The 19,525-nt window shown below is 34.0% G+C and overlaps 1 protein-coding gene across 1 annotated transcript in view; it reads left to right on the top strand.

The window, feature by feature from the left end:
• Nucleotides 1-19,525, top strand: part of LOC129220318 (pituitary homeobox x-like) — an 81,930-nt gene that overhangs the window by 8,274 nt on the left and 54,131 nt on the right. The window contains exon 2 of the mRNA XM_054854718.1: nt 15,782-16,029. Coding sequence (XP_054710693.1) covers nt 15,782-16,029 — 248 coding nt within the window. The remainder of the gene's footprint in view (nt 1-15,781; nt 16,030-19,525) is intronic.

Genomic DNA, 19,525 nt, shown 5'->3' with positions numbered 1-19,525 from the left:
AAAAGAAAAAAAAAAACAATTTTTTGTATCTAGAATTAAGAAAAACTCTTTTTGAACCATATGAGACGCATGATGTAAACTATGTTTTTTTAAATTAAAAGCTGCACAACTTTAAATTAGAAAACTAAAATTTATGAATGTTAAAAACATCTAAGTTTATAATAAAATTTCAAATCAATTGCTTACCTTATTAAAAATTATCCTACCCGTTCAGGAAAGTCACTTTGAACCGTGTGAGACATAAGATGTGAAATGATTTTTTTTAATTAAAAGTAGTACAACTTTGAACCAGAAAATTAAAAGTTTTAATTGTTTAAAACTCCTTGATTTAATGTCATAGCCTCACAAAATGTCTAATTTTTTCTACTGCATCGAACATTGCAAATCTGGATGACAGACCTCCTATTTACAGCAGATCAGGGTGATTAGTTGCTGTTTCAGATTGATCACTTCATGAAATTTATCAAGTGTGATAAAACTACATTGTAGCACGTTGGGGCAAATTCTACAGATGAAAATAGCTTGCTACCACGTTTTATGAACTGTGACTTCACTTTTTAAAATTATTACAAAAATTTTCTTTAGCGAGCTCCAATGCTTGAATACTTTAAAAAATATATTCAAAAACAGAAATTTCGAAGTCATTTTACGACTTTCTGTTACTTCCGAGGAGAAGCTCAAACTTCCTGAGCCTTTGGATAATCAGGTCCTGCACCCCTTGCTGTAATTAATCAAAATCACTGCTACAATCATTGGCGTCGTCAGCTGAAATTTATTGGGGGGGGGGGGACCATTCTGACTCTCATTTTCAATTTGCATTAAGAAAAATTCGTGTATATAAATTTATGTATTTATATAATTTCATTAGGAAAATCGAGAAGTAACCCCATCTGAATAGTATAAAATCGGGGAGCCCCTGCATGTATTACACTAAACAGAATGGTACTTACTTATCACAATGATGATGATTCAATAGTTAAAAACTGCTCAGGTTCATTTGATGTAGAAGGTTTGCTACATTTTCCCGTTTCAAGCCACCTCTCCATAGCCGTAATCGAATATGTAAAAAAAGAAGTATTTTCACTTAAATAGGAGAGCTCTTCAGGTCACCTACTCTCAAGGAGACCAAAAGACCACATGAAATTATCTTTATTTTTGTCAGAACGTTTCCCAATAGGGAAACTCCTTTTATTTCTGTCTTTTTTTTTTTCTGGTCATCTTGCGCTTCTTTTTTCGTTGGTCTACCGGAAGTGACATCACAGTATCCATCGTTATGCTGGCTTACGATTTGCTTTTGAAATTGCGCGTTAATTTTTAGACTCCTCCACTTTTTTTTTCTGTAACGTAACGCTCTTTTGGTTAAATTTGAGATGCCGCAAACACATTTGAGAAACCGCGCTTCGGTAAGGTACTTTGAAGCCACGTGTTGAATAATGTCAAACACATGACACGTCTCCTTTCCCTTTCTATCATTGAGCTCTCTGCTTTCTACCACAAACTTAACCTTTTACCAGCTTAAAAGTGGTCTTCTAAATTTTTGTGCATCCTTTGGCCAGGGTGTTATTGCCAGCTGCAAAAAACCGCCAAAGAGATCTGGTGTCTCATTTTGTTTGAGTAACGTCGGGGTTGCTATAAATTAAATCGAATTGGAGAAACAAACACTACAAAACTTGAAACAGAAACCTGGAAGTGCCGAGAAACGAGATAAGAAATAAAGGGGCAGAAGCTCAAATCCCTGTCTGACTTTTGTTGACTTATTAACACGAGAGTTGTAAAAAAAGGGGGGGGGGGAGGGGTTGTCCATCTAGTTTCAGTATCAAGTTGGGGAGGCCGGCGACACGACTATGGATGGTTGCACTCGGGAGAAGGTATCCCCTTTCTAGCATCCTCCACTAGAGATGAGTTCGGTCTTATTTTTGAGAGTCCGGGCCCGTCCGAGCCCAAAAATTTGTAACCGAGCCCGCCCGAGCTCGAGTGATATTGTTTCGGACCAAAATCCGAGCCTGATGGAAACTTTCTTGTATAAAAAACTTAGCCTTCTACAGTCTGACATGATCTCTCTGTTAATAAAAAAATGTTACGTCAAATGTTCTTCATTAACAGAGAGAAGTTTTTAAATTTTCTTAAAATGCTCCACTTCAAATGCATTTCTGTATGACATATTGCAATAGTAATCACAAAAAACACTATAAATAAGCGTTAATTAATTTATTTATTTGATTTGGGCGGGAGTAGGGGGTAAATTTGACATTGATTGAACTGATTTAAATGTTTCTTTCATTTTCTCACAGTGGGAAAATGTGTATTTGCTTTGAATTTGTATGGAGATTGGCGATTAAATATCTGTGCTTGAGCCCGAGTTCGCCCGAGCCCGGGCTGAGCCCGTCTCATCTCTATGCTCCACTTAGACTAGCGTGCGCAGAGACAGAGAGCAGAGCAATGGTTTGTCATTGGAGTTCACTTCCGACTTTCCGTTCACTATACACATCACCTTATTTTGTTTTTTTTTTTTAGTTCATTTTTTTCGATGTTCATTTCGTTTTATTTGATATGAATTAAACAAGGTAAATTATGTATTATGCAACTGTTTAAAGTCTTCAAAGTAAAAATAATTTCCCCAAAATAATGAATTTCATCTTGACAATTATCGAGGGGGTCCGATTTTCAAATATTGAGGGGGTCCGGTCCTCAAATATTGGGGGGATCCGGACCCCTTGGACCCCCCCCCCCCCCCCGGCCGCGACGCCCATGGATACAATTACCAACGTTAATGTAGTAACAAGGGTATTATCAATGCAAGTTAAATTTGAAACAACAAAACCCATATTCAATGGACATCGCTTCTGTCCGAAATTTGCCATTCTTGAGCAAAAACGAAGCATAAGAAAAGAAAAATCCAGTTCAGAAGGTGATGATGTTGATCGGGATATTTTTGTAAATGTCCACATTTATTTAATTTCAGTAAAACCAACTACAATGGAGCCACAGCACATGTTTTTATCAAGCGCATTATTTTTAGAGCAAAAACCCTTTCCCATCCCATTCGAGCGTCAAACTCTTGCTTACTAAACGATAATTGCTGCTTAGGATCATGACTTTGTAGTGATCTACAATTGGTGCACGGAATTCAAGAAGACTACTAATTCAAGTAATGAAAGCAACTTTTCCTAAAAAACACAAATTTTTGTTTTTGGCATTAAAATTTAATTTTTAGGTGAATAAAGTCATTCCCGCGGGACCCCAGGATTGACTCCTTACAATCCCGAAACCCCGCGGGACTGAATTCGGTGCGAGATTGGAAACCCTATTCCAAACAAGACTTACAATATTTTTACTTTCAAAACAAGAAGTGGTGTAAAGTCAATCAACATGGTTCAAAGTTACCCCAAAAGGCTGCAAGTTTACCAACTTATCTTCACTACAATGGAATGTATCGTTCCTCCTTGCTTCGCCGAGTATAATGTCGAACGAAACCACCGTCGGTATCCCCGCCGCATTCTCCACGGCCCATTGACCGCATCCCGCAAGCGATCGCGTTTCGGCAGCTGCTCCCTTGTCACCGACTCGTTAGGACGCCCCCTCCATTTCTGCTCGCGGCCTCCCCTTTTTCGCGCTCAGCACGTGCACGAGGGCGGGAGGACGAAGAAGCGGTAAATAACACGAACTTGAGGCTGGTAAATAAGTCCGAGTCGCTGACGGACGGAGATAAATGGGAAGCGGTGCGACAGCGGAGTCGGATACCACCTCTTCGGACATGGAGTAACGAACGAGTGGCAAAGAGGTCGACTGTGTCCTGACCTTCAGGCGCGATGAGATAAGCCTCAAAGTAAACTTCGTTTGTGCCGTTTCCGAGTTTTTTTTTCTTCCTCGAAATGTTTAGATGTAATTGCCCACATAACGGCTATACATACAGGGGTGCAACAATGGGAGGTCATTGTGACCTTCCAAAAATTACTTTAGCCGGCAATTTTTGTCAGACCATTCGGCAAAATTTGGAGTTCCATTCAGCAAAATTATCATCATCTGGCGAAATCTGGAGTTCCGTTCGGCACATATTAGAGCAATTCGGCAAAATTATCATCATTTGGCAAAATTTGGGGTCCATTCGGCAAAATTTAGAGTTCCATTCAGCAAATTGAGAATAGGGAAGTTTTCGATTTTTCAATTTTATTTTTATATGATAGAGTAACATGTATGAACATCATAGGTGAAAAAATTTTTGCGATACGATAAGTAGTTTTTTTTTAAATTAATTTTTAAAGTTCAAGCTCTTGTGACGTCAAATGGCATAGGAAGTGACGTCATCCCCTCTTCTGATAGGGGAGAAGCGAAGGTCACGCATTCGACTTCGAAGGCGAAACGTAAAAGGCTTTCTCCTCGCATTTAACTCCTCGCGTTTCTGGAACATTAAACCTCTCATCCTCTCGAAAATATTCGAATATCTCATTGGTGTTACTTGAGGAAGATTATTTAGATTGTGCTTTAACGAATCTGGCCTCCATAGTGTGTTCAAAAGGATTATTGAATTTCTAAAAAATATTAATATCAGCGCGCTCAAAATGTCCCTAGCGAAAGCAAGGGATCTTCGGCGGAAGGCTGCCCATTCGCGCCCTGTGACGTAGGCTCGTGACGTTTCAGAAGCGAGCACTTTTGCGCGTGGATTTTTAAAAATTCATTAAAAATCAACCACGGTGTTTTAAAATTCGGCGATGGTGAATTTTTTAGTTTTGAGGGTCAATTAACAATATCCAATAGCCAAAATATGAACATTTAATAGGTTGCAACTTCCCTATTCTTGCCCTCCCTAAAATTTAAGTTCGAGGCGCCCCTGTATACATAGTTGTTAAAGGCAATAGTTTTGAACTTCTCTGTTAGTGTAATTAGGCATACAAATTAAAAATTTTGTTTGTAATTTAGCAATTGTATCTGCTCTTTCTCGACATATGGGGGATGCGGTTTCCAACAAGGTCCATTTTGCGGCTATTCAGCAAAAAAGAGCACTCACACACACGCACCCAAAATCAGTGGTGCAGCATTGGGAGGAGGAGTTGAATGCCCCTGGGGGCTTGGTTTTAACTTATACTTCCAATCCTAACATGTTATTTATAATATATGGAAAGATTTATGACCCCTCCCTCCCCCAAAAGATAAATTCTGGCTGCGCAAGTAATATCTACCTATGGTCATGGCACCAGATAAACCGAAGCTGTTTTCCATAGTTCATTTGAAGATGGAGTTTCAGCAATGATCCCCGTTTCATTTCCATACATCTTCGGTTTATTGAAACATAACTGATAAGTAAAAGATTACTAAACACAATTAGAGGAAAGGGATACTAATACGCACCTGGTGTCATGTTGTGCTGGCCCAAGTCCAGAGCTCTAACTGCTCGAACTCTGTCGGTCAACTTGGGAATAGCCGTCAATCTCTGCCTTCTTATTTCGCCCCCTTGATGAGGGAGCAAGAGTGGAATACGGAACTCCCATCAAGAGAGTAACGCTCAAAAGCGATAATTCCCAATGGCTCATTCATGGTATCATTTTCCAAGGATAACATAATAAATACGCAAAATTCACTGGACACCAATTTATCAAGGTTTCCTGCAAACTAAAAAAAAAAAAATAAATAAATAAATACATAAATAAATAATAATAATACATTTAAAATTTGTAAATACTATTTCAATACAAAAAGTGAAATATTTCCTTAACATTCAGTTTAAATGTTCCAATTTACGTATGAAATGTGAAATACACCTTTCGGAACAACTTTTTAAATACTTTAACTGAAAATCATGAATGTACTTTATGAAACTCATAAATAGGCTTTATAAATTAGTAAAGGGGGTAAAAAGTAATAAAAATAGTACAATCATTTTCAACCTTTTCTTTACGAAACATAATGAGAAAATATATACTCAAAAAACTAATTTTTGACAAAACTACGTTATTTGTAGAAAGTGCTTTCTCTAAAATAAATATTAAGTGCATGTGATTCTGATTTTGTGCCTCTAAACAGGTAGAGAGAGAGCGTGATAGTGTCTGCATCGGGTAATTTCAAATAAGGTTAAGCGAGCACCATATAGCCAACTTGTAATATCTAATAAAGTCATCAAACCTCTTACTGTACAGTGAGCTTTCCTACTCGATCACCGATGGAGCATTCTGATACAATTAGAATCGCATATTAACTTTGAGTTGTGAGGTCATTTCGTTGGCCAATGATGAAGTAAATGACTTGGGAAACACTTTATTATTGTTATGGGGCAGTGTTCTCGCATTGAATATGATTAATTAATAATTTAAGTTAAAAAGGGAGTATATATATATATATATATATATATATATATATATATATATATATATATATATATATATATATATATATATATATTATCAACATTCACAATTTACATACATGATTTACATTCTTATACAATCTCGCATGATTTACGCATGTATCGTAATAAAAGCTTGATAAGTTATTAAATGTATTGCATAATTAGTCAGAATGCGCAATGTGCCGCTGAATATCAATATTTATTCCAAACTTTAATATTGAAGAGATCCAATATGTATACTGAATGTATATAAGAATTTATTACAGTAACCCGTAACAGCAGGACGAAAATCCGATTAGAGATTTGAAATCCATCTTAGACAGTGTTTTCTTTTTGTGAGACAACCAATGTCAACTACAAAAAGGAGCCTTCATTTAAAGTGCTGTATGAGAACTACATTACATTTGAGGCAGTGAGAAGCAAAGGGATGCAAGTGGCAAAATTAAAAGTTTGGAGATAACCAGTAGAAATTGGAGGTGAACCTCTCCTCTGTTTTTAGGCAAGAGATAAAACTAGTAGCTCTGGTGGTTGCTGCTGTACAGCATGATTTAGAAAAAAAATCAATGAAAGCCTACCTAGGACCTTATCTTCAAACGCGTTTTACTCAAAACTTTATGTCCACTTTTACATCCCTTGGCTTCTCACTGCCTCATTTGTCACCCGGAGTCAGAGCCGTCCGAAGAGCTGACGGCGCCCGGGGCGAAAGTTTCCTGTCGCCTCCCCCCCCCCACACAGATCAAGTTAGTTATAACGTTAGTGAATGAGTCATACATGTATTTTTTAAATATTAATGGACAAAACAATCAGAGGACTATAGATAATACAAATTAAAATGCAAACAATGAATCTGTTTCGTATATTTATTATACATTAATACCCCAAAAAGTTTTCAAAAATTGGAAATGCATAAAATACTAATATTTGTCTTATAAAATATTACCCCACAAGATGAAAAAAATAAACAATTAAAACTGAATCAGTTACTTATATTGATCAAACTAAGATCACGAATTAATTAATTTGTTGATAAAAAAACTGCATTTATCGAAGTAAACTACGTTAAAATTGAATTTTGATCTGGACTTATCTAATGATTCCTTTATAAAGTTTTTTGGTTTTACTTGTACGAATTTAGTACTAGCTTTCATATATATTAAAAACAAAGATGTCATTTTTTCTTTTTTTTTTGCATCAAATTTTTGTAAGTTTCAGGGGAAAGCCCCCTAAATACTTAGCTACATCGAAAAGCGCTTTATCTCGAAAAGCGAATTGGTACACAGTCGGCATAGCTTAATGGAATACTCAATTTGACCCGAAATATTATTCCAATGAGCGGAATATTCTATTATCCTGGATAAAAAGGACAAATTATAACGGTTTGGTACATTGAGAATTTATTACAGTGTAAGCGAGAAATTTTTTTAACTGATATTCCGATAACCGGATTTGACAATATAGGCCGCAGAAAGCAAAGCAAATATTTGTGCGATAATGCATCTGAAACATAAGCAAGATTTAATTTGATGTAAAAATTATGTAATTTTAGCATTTTAATTTTTTTCTAAATGAATCATTTATACCATTTCTAAGTAGAAAGCATAACATAAAACATTCAATAACTTAACTGTAATTAAAGATAAAAAATCTTCATTAATTGCAATATTTTTAAATTAATATTTAGTACAAAGCTCCTAATATTGCAGTTTCTAGTTTATTTATTTATTTATTTTTTTGCAGGATTATATTTTGCTGGAAATCTTCTAAATTATTTTCTTTTTTGTTTCATATATTTCATTTTCTTATTTCTATAACATTAAAATCTCCAATGTATCGCTTTTAATCTTTGACTTGTATTAAATGAAAAGTTATTAACATAAATTCAATTTTTAAAAGATATGTCACTAAAGTCTCTCTTATTAAAGAAGATTAAGTACACTTTTCAGGGATTTAACCAAAGTTTTCCTATCTTAACCTTTTTGCTTACACTCCATATTTTTTCCCTAACCCAACAACATTTCCACCCATACATAGTGTAACATGAAAAAAACCCTTTCCATAAAAAATAATAACTTTTTCAATAACATGTAACAAAGAGCTAGATTATTTTAGCTTAAGAAAAACAATAATGAAATCTAATTATTGTTAACAGTTAATATCTTTTCTTCTCCCCCATGTGAAAAAAGTTTTTTCCTTTATCTATTTTTTTTTTTAAAGAACTACGGTCATAAGCTGGCATAAAAAATCAATTAATGCAGAAAAAAATAGTTTCTTTGTTGTATAATCTACAGCTTTTGTTTTACTGAAATTAGATGAAAAGCGTTTAAAATGAAGTAGAAGATTCTGGGAATTACATGAAACACTAATGAATTACTTCTAATTAATCGTTTTTTGGATTAAAATTTTTAATGACAACTTTTTATTAAATGAAAAAAATGCTTTATCTCGTTTTTTTTGTGTATCTTTTTTTTTTGTCGTGGAGCTATAAAACTTTTTTTTATTATCTTTATTCAGTGTCGAATTTTATTAATATCTGTTGCATTCTTGTTTTTTAGAATCTTTTTTAGAATCATTTTTTAACTCATGTTCTAAAACATCATTTTTGTGCAAAACAAAAAACAGAGAGGGTGTTTTGGAAAGATTAAATTTGCATTCATAGAAACACTCCCGCTTTGATGCTACTGTTGAAAAAAAAATCGCACTCGGAAAATTTACTTTTTTTAAGCACTGTATGCAAAAATGTTTTTTTTTTTCCCCTTTCGTTTAAAAAAATCATGCATTATGTTCAAATAAAGTGTCAAGCTAAACTTTGTACAGGAAGTTCAAATTACGAAAGATGTCATTTAATCTTCCTCTTATTCTGAATGCATTATGACAAACAGTGGGTACATCATTTTACAGCAAGATCGTTCAAACAATTTGCCAATTTCATCAGTGAAGCACCGTTTATCGTTATTGAAAGGAATGTATGAAAAAAATCGTACAAATGAAGAAACGTTGAATAGGTATACGTTAATATGCATTCGACTCTGCAGGGACCAATTTAAAAAACGTATAATTTATAAGAACGTATAAAGGAGAAACGTATAAAGGGTTCTTCACCAAATGCGTTATGTGATTACGATTATTTTAAATATGCGAGGAAATAATGATTTGTTTACGGAATCCTCTCCAAGCTTTAAGCTATTAGTTACTAAAAACTTGACAAGCTCCAAAAACGAATATACTTATTAGTCAAAGCGTTGCAGGGTAAGGAGTAGAATATGACACATTGGTGTATCACCAATGTTTTACTTTCCACCATGGTAAAAACAGAAAAATATCGTTTATGTAACCGCCATGTTTGCCCCTCATGCTTTATACTTTTTGATGAAACTTTTAATGTTTATTGATGACTTGATATATTTATTTGTTTGATTAATTTACATTTTAGCACAGTTTTTAATGTTGTTAAACTAAGACGGCGAACGTTGTTTTAATGGTATAATTTGTTTGTCGACTAGTTTTATTTTTTAATAGAATTTTGTTCTTTTTTAAGAGATTATTTTATGTATAACTAAAAAAGTATTAAAACATTAAAAAAAAAACTTTTTTTAAATCACCATAAATGATTTATTGTTGATTATTTTAAAACTTCAAAGCATTTTAAACGCACTAGATTGGGTATTTAAAGAGTTATGATCGGTTTTAGGTCATGCCCACTAAATGATCTAAAACAAATGCAAAAATATAAAGTGCTTTCTCAATGATTTTTATTCTTGTGCATGTGCGTGTTTCCATGTAATTCGAACCTCTAATTTTCTTTTTAAATTACAGATATTCCTTTTAAGTAAAACTTTTGCAGTTGCAACTCCGTAGTTAACAAAACTGCACCGGATAATTATTTTGTAAATTATGAAACATTTTTGGAGAATGTTGTACCTTTATAAACAAAATTTATGTAAGAAGTAATTAATTTTTCACAAAATTTTGTTATGTAAGATTTGCTATTAACTTTAAGGTAAAAATACGTTTTTCTAATCTATGGATGAAAATGGCATTAAATTATCTGGTTAAAAAATCCTGAAGGTTTAGTTATTTAGAAACAAAAATGAAAAATATGACTTAACGGGACAAAACTACACGACTTAAGCACTTTCAGCTCAATCGAATAACAAAATGAAATGCTTTACTTTCATTCGAAAGTAATAAAATCATTTTGTTATGTAAATACAGCTTACATTTTGTACGCACTGATTTGGAAAGTTATAACCACAAATCTTTATTTAAAAATTGTGTTCTTAATTGTTATCATTATGAATTTAAGCTTTTTTCATGATTTTGCGCTGTTAAATAAATATTAATAGCTATAAAATAAATATCAACAGAAATCATATGTTTCTTACTGTAAAAAAATATTATATTTTTAGTTATGTAAGCGTAAGGTGTATCATTGCGAGATTGTTAGTGACAAAAACATTCTTGCAATCTGAGAATTCCCATAACTTCATAAAATTTCAAAACATCTCATTTTTCTCATTATTATTCATTTTCTTGTTTTTCGAATTTATTTCAGACTAGTACATGAAAACATTCTATTTTCGTGCGATCAACGTGAGCCAAACCGTGTGATATCAAAGCACGGTGGAGTCGGTTACACTTGACTTCATCATTTACAACTTTACTTATGACTATTTTATGGGTGGGGTTGAGGAAACACAAAATTCCTCTTCTGTTTAAAGCAAGATTAAACTTTGCATGAAAAATGTACTTGTTAAATGTGTGCTGCTATCTTTTCCGCAAAAACGCTATAATTTTTGAAAATTTTGATGAACTCCTTTTGAGAACAATCGCTTCAAAAATTTCCAGACTCTAGAGTGTTGTAAAAACTAAATTCTTGCGATTCAGAGGAAAAAAATAGGCTCTAGAATCTAGATAGAATATTTCTCAGAGTTTATAGACTAATTCAATGTAATATAGCTTCTGAAAGATTCTTGTACAGAAAAAACGTACTTTTTTAGTCGCCCGGACTTTATTGGAACTTGAATACCAATAATTTTAAATTTTATGTCTATGCCAATAATTTTAAACATATTTATGTCTGAGGGCGGTATGTTTTCGATCACGGTTGAATGAAAAGATCTACATTTCGTTAACAATGAGTTTGTATGTTTTTATTTTACAAAAAGACAAGCTGCAATAAAATCGCCCATAAGCACTAAGTCGAACTGCAACATCAATAAAACTCAGCATTTTAGGCGTCTAGAAATCTGTATTGGAGTCATTCCAATACTTCTTTTTCTAGTTCTAAACAACAAATGCACTCAACGAATATTCTCTGGAGGAACATTTTGGGGAAACAAAGTGATTTAATTGCACAAGCCGTAGTTCTTTCTAAGACAGCCCTTTTAATAAACAACATGTTTGTTCAAAACGAAATGGCTGTACGTTTGAGGCACAAACGAAGACAAAAAAACTCAGATTACCAAAGTCAGATTATTCCAATTGCTCTCTTCAAGTAATTAAAACTTAAGTGTGCTTTAGCACGGATTAAAACGCCTCGTTTTGTCGCATCAATTAGAGCGCTGAAGAAGCCAAGGTGGTACTCCGACAAAGACAAAACCAAAGGGTTATAAAACACTAAAGGGGATTCGAAAATGGAATTGTTCAAGCTTAAAAATTGAGTTTTGGAGAAAGTTTTATAGATAAAGGGAAACGCGCGTGTGGATATAAGTTTAGTTTTTTTTTACAGAATTTCCTTCTCTCTTGAGGAAGTTTTCAAGTTTTCTAAAGCGAGGACACGTACCTAATTTAACAGAAATGTCTCATAATTTAGGGAACTTACTTTCTCAAAACTAATTACATTAAATCTTATTACGATTTATTATCATCAATTCCAAGTTAAATGCAGGTCGTGTGTTTTTAAAACTCCCCAACGAGTTTCAAGCACTATTTTTGAACTAGTTTGAGCTGAAAACAATTGTAAAATAATGTTTCAGAACGAAATCTTAAATCGCAAAAGTATTTGTTGCGTAGAGGAAATTGCATTAATATGCAGATGTGAGCTTTTCCCCCTTTCTTTTAAAAGATTTTTATTCAAACAAGAATAGTTACATCAAAGGGAATATACATCAATATTTTTTTTTATTTCCTTGTTTTAAAATAACGTTTAGTATTAGTTTCTTAAATCATAAGAAATTATTATTTGACTTATTTATACAGCGAAACACATAAAAGTAACGGATTTCGAATTAATTTTATTAAAGTTTTCATAACTGCAAAACCTTCCGATAGAATGGACCACAATTGTTTGGGTGCCTTCAAATAGGGTTAGCACTATTTATGTCCAACGTATTGTTTGTCCATTGCATTGGTGCCAAACATATGACCTACAGGCTGTATGCGACCGACGAAGCTGATCCATGTGGTCCGTCGTTCTATTCAATGTCACGAATCAAAAACTATGTTCTAGAAACTTCAAAAAAAAAAAAAAAAAAAAAAAATCTTCATTTGGTGTTAAGAATAATTGTAGCAAATTTGGAGCCAAATGGTTAGAAATTGGTTTCTAAAAAATTGGTGAAAACTTCGTATTGATTAAAAAAAAAAGCATGTATTGATGATAGCAACAGTTCTCGATTTAAAAATCAGCGCTTTTGAGTAATGCAAATCTGTGTCTTTCATTTCTTACAATCTACTACACAGATAAATTAGAATTTCTATAAATATTTTATTTGGTACCCAACCGTAAAAAATTAAGCTTTGTACCCACATTATAGCACGTTTTCATTATTTTATTAATTTAATAGAATTAATAAATATTCATTTTCTCTGATTTTATAAAACTGCATTAAACATTTTCTTGATGAAGTTAAATTTTTTTTCCTTTTTACTCATAGAGTTTCTTTTACCTTAAATTTCTTTTAGATAATACTTTTCAATTTTACTACTTAACTGTGGCATTTTTTTATTATCAGTTGAGACTATTCAAAACTTGGCGCAGGAGCGCTATTTTATTCAATGCGAAAGCAAGGCGGATACAAGGGAAAGGAGATCACCCGCATCGCCCCTTGCTTGCCCATCGCCCCGCTTCCCTTGAGGAACCCCTCACCGGCAAATTTTCCGGATTGAAGTTTTAAAATGCAAATGTAGGCTATATTTTACGACGTTCATGAAAGAAATGGGTTTCGAATTTGAATCTCCTTCTCGTAATTTTTTCGGAGTTGAAGTTTCAAAGATACACTATCAGACGATATTTGGCGATGTTAGGAGTGGATATTTCCTCGGGTAGATAAAAATCCCCCTCACAAGCATTTTTTAATTAAGTACGCAAGTAAGTTTAAAAATAGGAAGCCCAGTGGCTCAGTGGTTGCGCTTCGCGCTTACACGTCGCAGGCCCAGATTCTATACCAGGATCTGGCATGGTCGACTCAGCCGTTCACCACCTTCAGTGAGTCGATAAAATGAGTATCAAGCGTGCTTGGGAACTAAACCCCAGGGATTCCGCATTCGGCTCACCACCTAACTAGAACATCTGCCTAGCAAACCAGAGTCCTTGGTCAGGAAGACTGAGACAGTAGGCTTTGGTTCCCATGGGCTGCCGTGTCACTGAGATGGGTTTTTAAGTTAAAAAATGAACCGCCCCTTCTTGAAAAATTTCTGTATCCGTCCTGGCGTGAAAGTTACTTTTAAATTACGATCGGGTCTCTATAACTCAAAGTTTATGACTTGAATATTCCTTTATCTCAAAGTTTTCTTTGAGTCCCAAACTCTTGAGGCTGTTGTAGAAACTTCCCATAGCTCGAACTACCAATGACTCGAAGGTTTTAGCCGGTCCCTTATGACTTCCGAGTTATCGAGAGTTGACTGTTTTCTTAATCTTTAAAGGTGCGAATTCCTTCTCTGTAAGTGTATTTGTCAGTGGTTTCAATCGTAAAGAAAGTTTTTTAATCATTGCTACATCCAAAAACCATGACAAAGAACATTTAACTAAAAACTAATAAGAATAGCTTTCTTTTTAGCTACTATTTTTGTGATCTATTTCAACCTTCTCTGTTATTACAAATCTGGAAAAGTATTCAGTTTTGAACAATAATAACAGTTATCACATGAACTTAAATTACTTTCTTTCATTTTGAGCATTTTTCATTCAGTTCAAAAGGGTTATGACAAGTGAAAAGGTACAAATTTTCTTCGCTACCTTTTAACCAATTTTATGTGAAAGAAAAGATTAAATTCTAAACAAAACAGAGCAAAGTTGGATTTTAGAAAAGCATTTTAATTTACCTTTTTATGTCCCAAAAGTTTTGATATCAAGTTCATGAAAAATTGTCAAATTTATGTGTATATATTCCTGTCTGCTTTGCTATGCTAATCAGATTTAAACACATCTTTTGATTTTATTATAAGTAAAGAACTTTATTTCAACATTTATACTGTTATAACAATTACAACATTGAATAAAGATGCCTATCGTTTTAACTTAAATATATATATATATATATATATATATATATATATATATATATATATATATATATATATATATATATATATATATATATATATATATATATATATATATATATATATATATATATATATATATATATACATTTTCTAAATTGAAATCTTTTATTTTCATGTTTTACTTAAGATTTAAAGCGTTTAAAAATCTTGAACCCTTTTTTTACTTCCTTTTACAAAAAAAGGAAGTATTGTATTCGCGAAAAAATTTTCACTCAAAAATCGACCTTAATTTCCATTTCACTCACCCCCGAATGAATATTGAGTTTTTTTTTTCGACTCGACCACACGTGGATAAGTGCCTAAGAACGTATAGACATGCGAAATATCCATAATGACGATTCCCGAGTTAATTACAACGAATTTTCTCGTGACGTCTGTATGTACGTATGTATGTGCGTATGTGCGTATGTATATCGCATAACTCAAGGACGATAAGTCCTAGAAAGTTGAAATTTGGTAAGTAGACTCCTAGTGGAGTCTAGTTGTGCACCTCCCCGTTTGGTTGCATTCGGGTGTTTCTAAAGTGGTCTTTTGCCTCTTTTTTGGGCGAAATCATTGTTAATTTCGATGTAAACTCAAGTGGTGTTATAATTTGGCGGACACTTGGCGATATATCGCCAGTCTTTTGGTCGCCAAGTTTTTTCGCCAACCTGGCGACAAATTTGGCAATTTTTTTTTAAAAATCTGCTTTAATTTGGCCACTGTTGCTGATATTTACAGAGTAAACTATTGAATCACATTAAAACTCAGTAATGGGGAAATGATATTAAATTTAAGTAAAAGGAAGTCATGTGACGCACACATCAGCTCGTTTTTTTTAATGAAAAAAATAATTTTGAATTTTTTAAATTAAAATATTTTATGTAAATATTTAACTTAAAAGTTGAAGTGTTTAAAACTCTTGCACAGCAAAGTATTGTATATTATGTTTTCCTCCAGACGGCGGCGTCTCTCTGGGTCAACAGCACGAGAAGCCCAGCCAAAGTGTCTCCGCGGCGGACAGTCCCGCTGACCCCTCTGCGGACGACGATCCCAAAAAGAAGAAGAGACAGCGGCGGCAGAGGACGCACTTCACAAGTCAACAGCTCCAAGAGCTCGAAGCCACTTTCGCAAGGAACAGGTATCCGGACATGAGTACGAGGGAGGAGATCGCCATGTGGACCAACCTCACAGAAGCGAGAGTCAGGGTGAGTTACGTTTGACTTTGTTATTTACGGTTTTTTGGCCATGCTTGCCGCTTGGAGAAATTCAGGGCAATAGTTTCCCATTTGAAAAAGAAAATGCAGGGTATTAGTTTTGCAGTTGGAGAGAAATAATCAGGGAATACCTCAATTGGAATACTCAGGGTTCATTTAAACGTGACCAACCTGGCCGAAACAAGAGTTAAAGTGAGTGCCCAGTTGTGTTCGACAGTGTTCTTTACGAATTTGGGCAGTGCTTGCCACTTGAAAAAACTCTGGGCAATTGATTCTCAATTGAACCAAAACCCGCCATAACACCCGTTCTGCAATGACTACTACAATGTAGGACGACAGATTTCAATTACTGCGAATCAGCGTTCAAGAGCAGCTAATTAACTTCAAAATAATTTCCACAATTATACAGGCAAATAGAAGTGTAGTGTTACCAACTCATTTTTGTAAGAAAACGTTTCTTGTAAGCTCGCTTACTGGGTGCAATATTGCACCTCCTGCAATTTCTTTCAAATATACTTAAAAATGTGAAATAGTTCGATGTCCCATATGGTACAAACTTTCCCTAAAAGTACCAATCATAAAGTAGCTCAGAGTAAATAACTTTCAACCAGTTTCGCAGAAAATTATGAACACCACTTCCACCTTAACACCATCAATCCTCAATAAATCTCTCCTTGTAGCAAAAAGACTCTTCAAAACGCTACAATATTAATTTAATTACCCACAACCCCTTTAGCAGGCGCCAACCGCATCTTTCAAAATCTTGCCTCCTGACCCTAAATCTTCGGCCATCACAGAATTATGCCTCTGATTAACTCTGGAGGAGCGCTGACTTGCCGTCGTTGCCGTGGGAACGGAACGACACCGATCCAATAAGCTCCTCCCTTAATCCGTTCTTTACGCTCCTAATCTCGTTTTTAATCTTCGATTGTCTCCCTCCTTAGTTTGCGAAACGTCTTGAACAGCAGTTTATCGAGTGGTGACTTTGTTTCTTTGCCTGTATTCGAGAATGGAAGAGCTTTGGTAAAATTGTTTTTAATTTGGTGCACCTTGTTTTTTTTTTTTTTTTTTTTTTTTTTTTTTTTAAATTTTCCATGTTTTTTTTTTCGCTCAAGATTTCAACTCCTTTTTTTTTTTACAAGAAATGTGTTGAAGGTAACCCAAACGTGCTTTTTTTTTCTTAGTTCATCTGTCACATTTTGTACGTTAACATATTTGCATATTTACATTGCCATTAGAATAATAGTTATCGCTGATACTGAGCAATTTTTCAAACTGAAATAGTTTTGAAAAAATACATTTTTTTTACAGTAATTATAATTCTATAGAATACATTACATAGTCAACCCGTTTATTCAAGTCAAATATACCAAAAGTACCCAAAACCGTAAAATATGCTTGCTTTTCACTTGAATTTTAGATTAACTCCCGTTGCTTATTTATGCCAGAAACAAAATTGATTGCTTACATACCCATGCAAAAAATCAAAAGCTACTGGCTGTAAAAATAAATGTTTAAATAATAAAGACAATTGAACCAAGAATGAGAAAAAGTCGCTGGAAGTTAGGACCTAGCTGATTTAATTAGTCAAGAAAACTTTTTCTCCAATTATAAAGTTATTCGAATTTATAAAGATTAAGATTTTTTTAACATGTAATAGTACATCAGCATTTAATCTACAAATCGAAACTTCATTTATTAATACTTAGTGAATTGTTTTTCCCCAAAACACTTTAAGCTTTTGAGATAAAAGCTTCCATAAGTCCTTGCTATCGCATAGGTATAACACCACTACCGTGTTTGGGAAATAATTTATAGTGTTACTGGAATAATTTGCAGAGAACACGAAACGTAGAAAAAATAGTTACGAAAACAAGTTGTGAAATACAATAATTTTGCTTTCGCAAATTCTACTAAATTAAATCGCTGTTTTTTACCACTCAAATTTTTTACCACATGTACTAAGTAATTCGCAATATACTAGTTTACTATACATTACTACAATACACTAACAATTTTTTCAGTAATCACTATATTTTACTTGCGGTTAAACCTCTTCCCCCAAGTTCACCGACATTTAAAATCCGCCCCCCCCCTAAATATATTGAAAGATATGATTGGAAATCAAAAAACAGGAGGGAAGGAAATTTCGTGTCGGCCAAACTGGGGAGAAATTGTTCATTATCTCTGTGCTTAACGGCCTTAAATTTTACATTACGCATAAATGCTTTGCAGAGTTGGTTTACTCCAATATATACAGTGCTGGCCAAATTATTAGCCTAAAGAGTCTTTTTTTGTTTCGATTTTTGTATACTATTTGTACTAAAATATTATTTATTTTACTGTTAAAGTACAGTACATACTGTACGCTGATTATTACATTTTTTTAGCATAATTTAATGTTTGCAGGTGGCAGCACTGTCTGCTTTGTTTATCTACCTACCAGGAACATAACCTCAATCGGCTTAAACAGTTCACTGGTTCTTTTCATTAGTGTGTTCTGTTATATTTAAAGTTAGTTTTAGGTAATTAGTGAGTATGTGTATGTGAGTATATATAATAGTGAGTATAAACAATTTTTTACTTCCTTTTTTAAAAAGTTAAGGAATGGTGTAAAGCTTGTGAAAAGTATGTCAAAAAGACTTTAAATGCTCATCAAGAACAAAGGAATGCATACTAAATATTAGATAATTATTTCACTGTTCGTTAATGTGTCTATAGTTATGTAATCAATAAAGAATTTGCTTTTAAAACAGTCTTAGTCTAATAATTTGGCCAGCACTGTAACTACGACTTTCAGGTTTACGTTCATATCTGAGAGAAAACAAAAGTCCTCTTGAAGCACAAAAATTTCCAATTTTTGCAATCAAAACATCTAGACGCGTCTGTTCTGGAATTTTTCACCCTTAAAATAAAATCATTTATTATACTAAATTCGTTTCAAGTTTCGCTTTTGAGGATCTTCCATCACTTCATCAGCTTCCGAATTGATCCAGTCTTTTGTTACACACCCCAAGAAGTCTAGCATCCCATCTGTCTCCCCATCTTCCGCTCGCCCGAAAACCGATGGAAAATTTTCCACCTATCAACTCGCTTAGCATCCCCAAGGGGTGGGACCGAAGCAAGGCAAAACAACGAGAAAATCACCCCTGCCATACTTGACTGAAACCTACATTCGTCAATTAAGAAAGGCACAAGTCCCGTCCGTCTCTTTTAGTTACTTTTTTTCTAAAGATTTTGCTCTTTTTTTCTCCTTCGCTGCTTTGAAGGGAAAAAAGCGACAGAAAGAGGAGGGAGAAAAAGGGAAAAGAAGAGTGATGCAGTGCCTACGGACTCGAATTCGCAGCAACTCTATAAATCGGACTTTAGCTGTAGTGACAGGGACATAAATTTGAGAACGAAGTTTGGGCCTTGCTTGGCAGAACAGCATCTTTGGTGAGCTTGATTCAAGAATCAGCCATTTCTTTCCACACTTTAGTTCAAAAAT

The sequence above is a fragment of the Uloborus diversus genome, chromosome 4, assembly GCF_026930045.1.
Source record: "Uloborus diversus isolate 005 chromosome 4, Udiv.v.3.1, whole genome shotgun sequence".
Lineage (NCBI taxonomy): Eukaryota > Metazoa > Arthropoda > Arachnida > Araneae > Uloboridae > Uloborus > Uloborus diversus.
The sequence above is the reverse complement of the archived record's forward strand: the minus strand, read 5'-3'. Positions and strand labels throughout refer to the sequence as shown.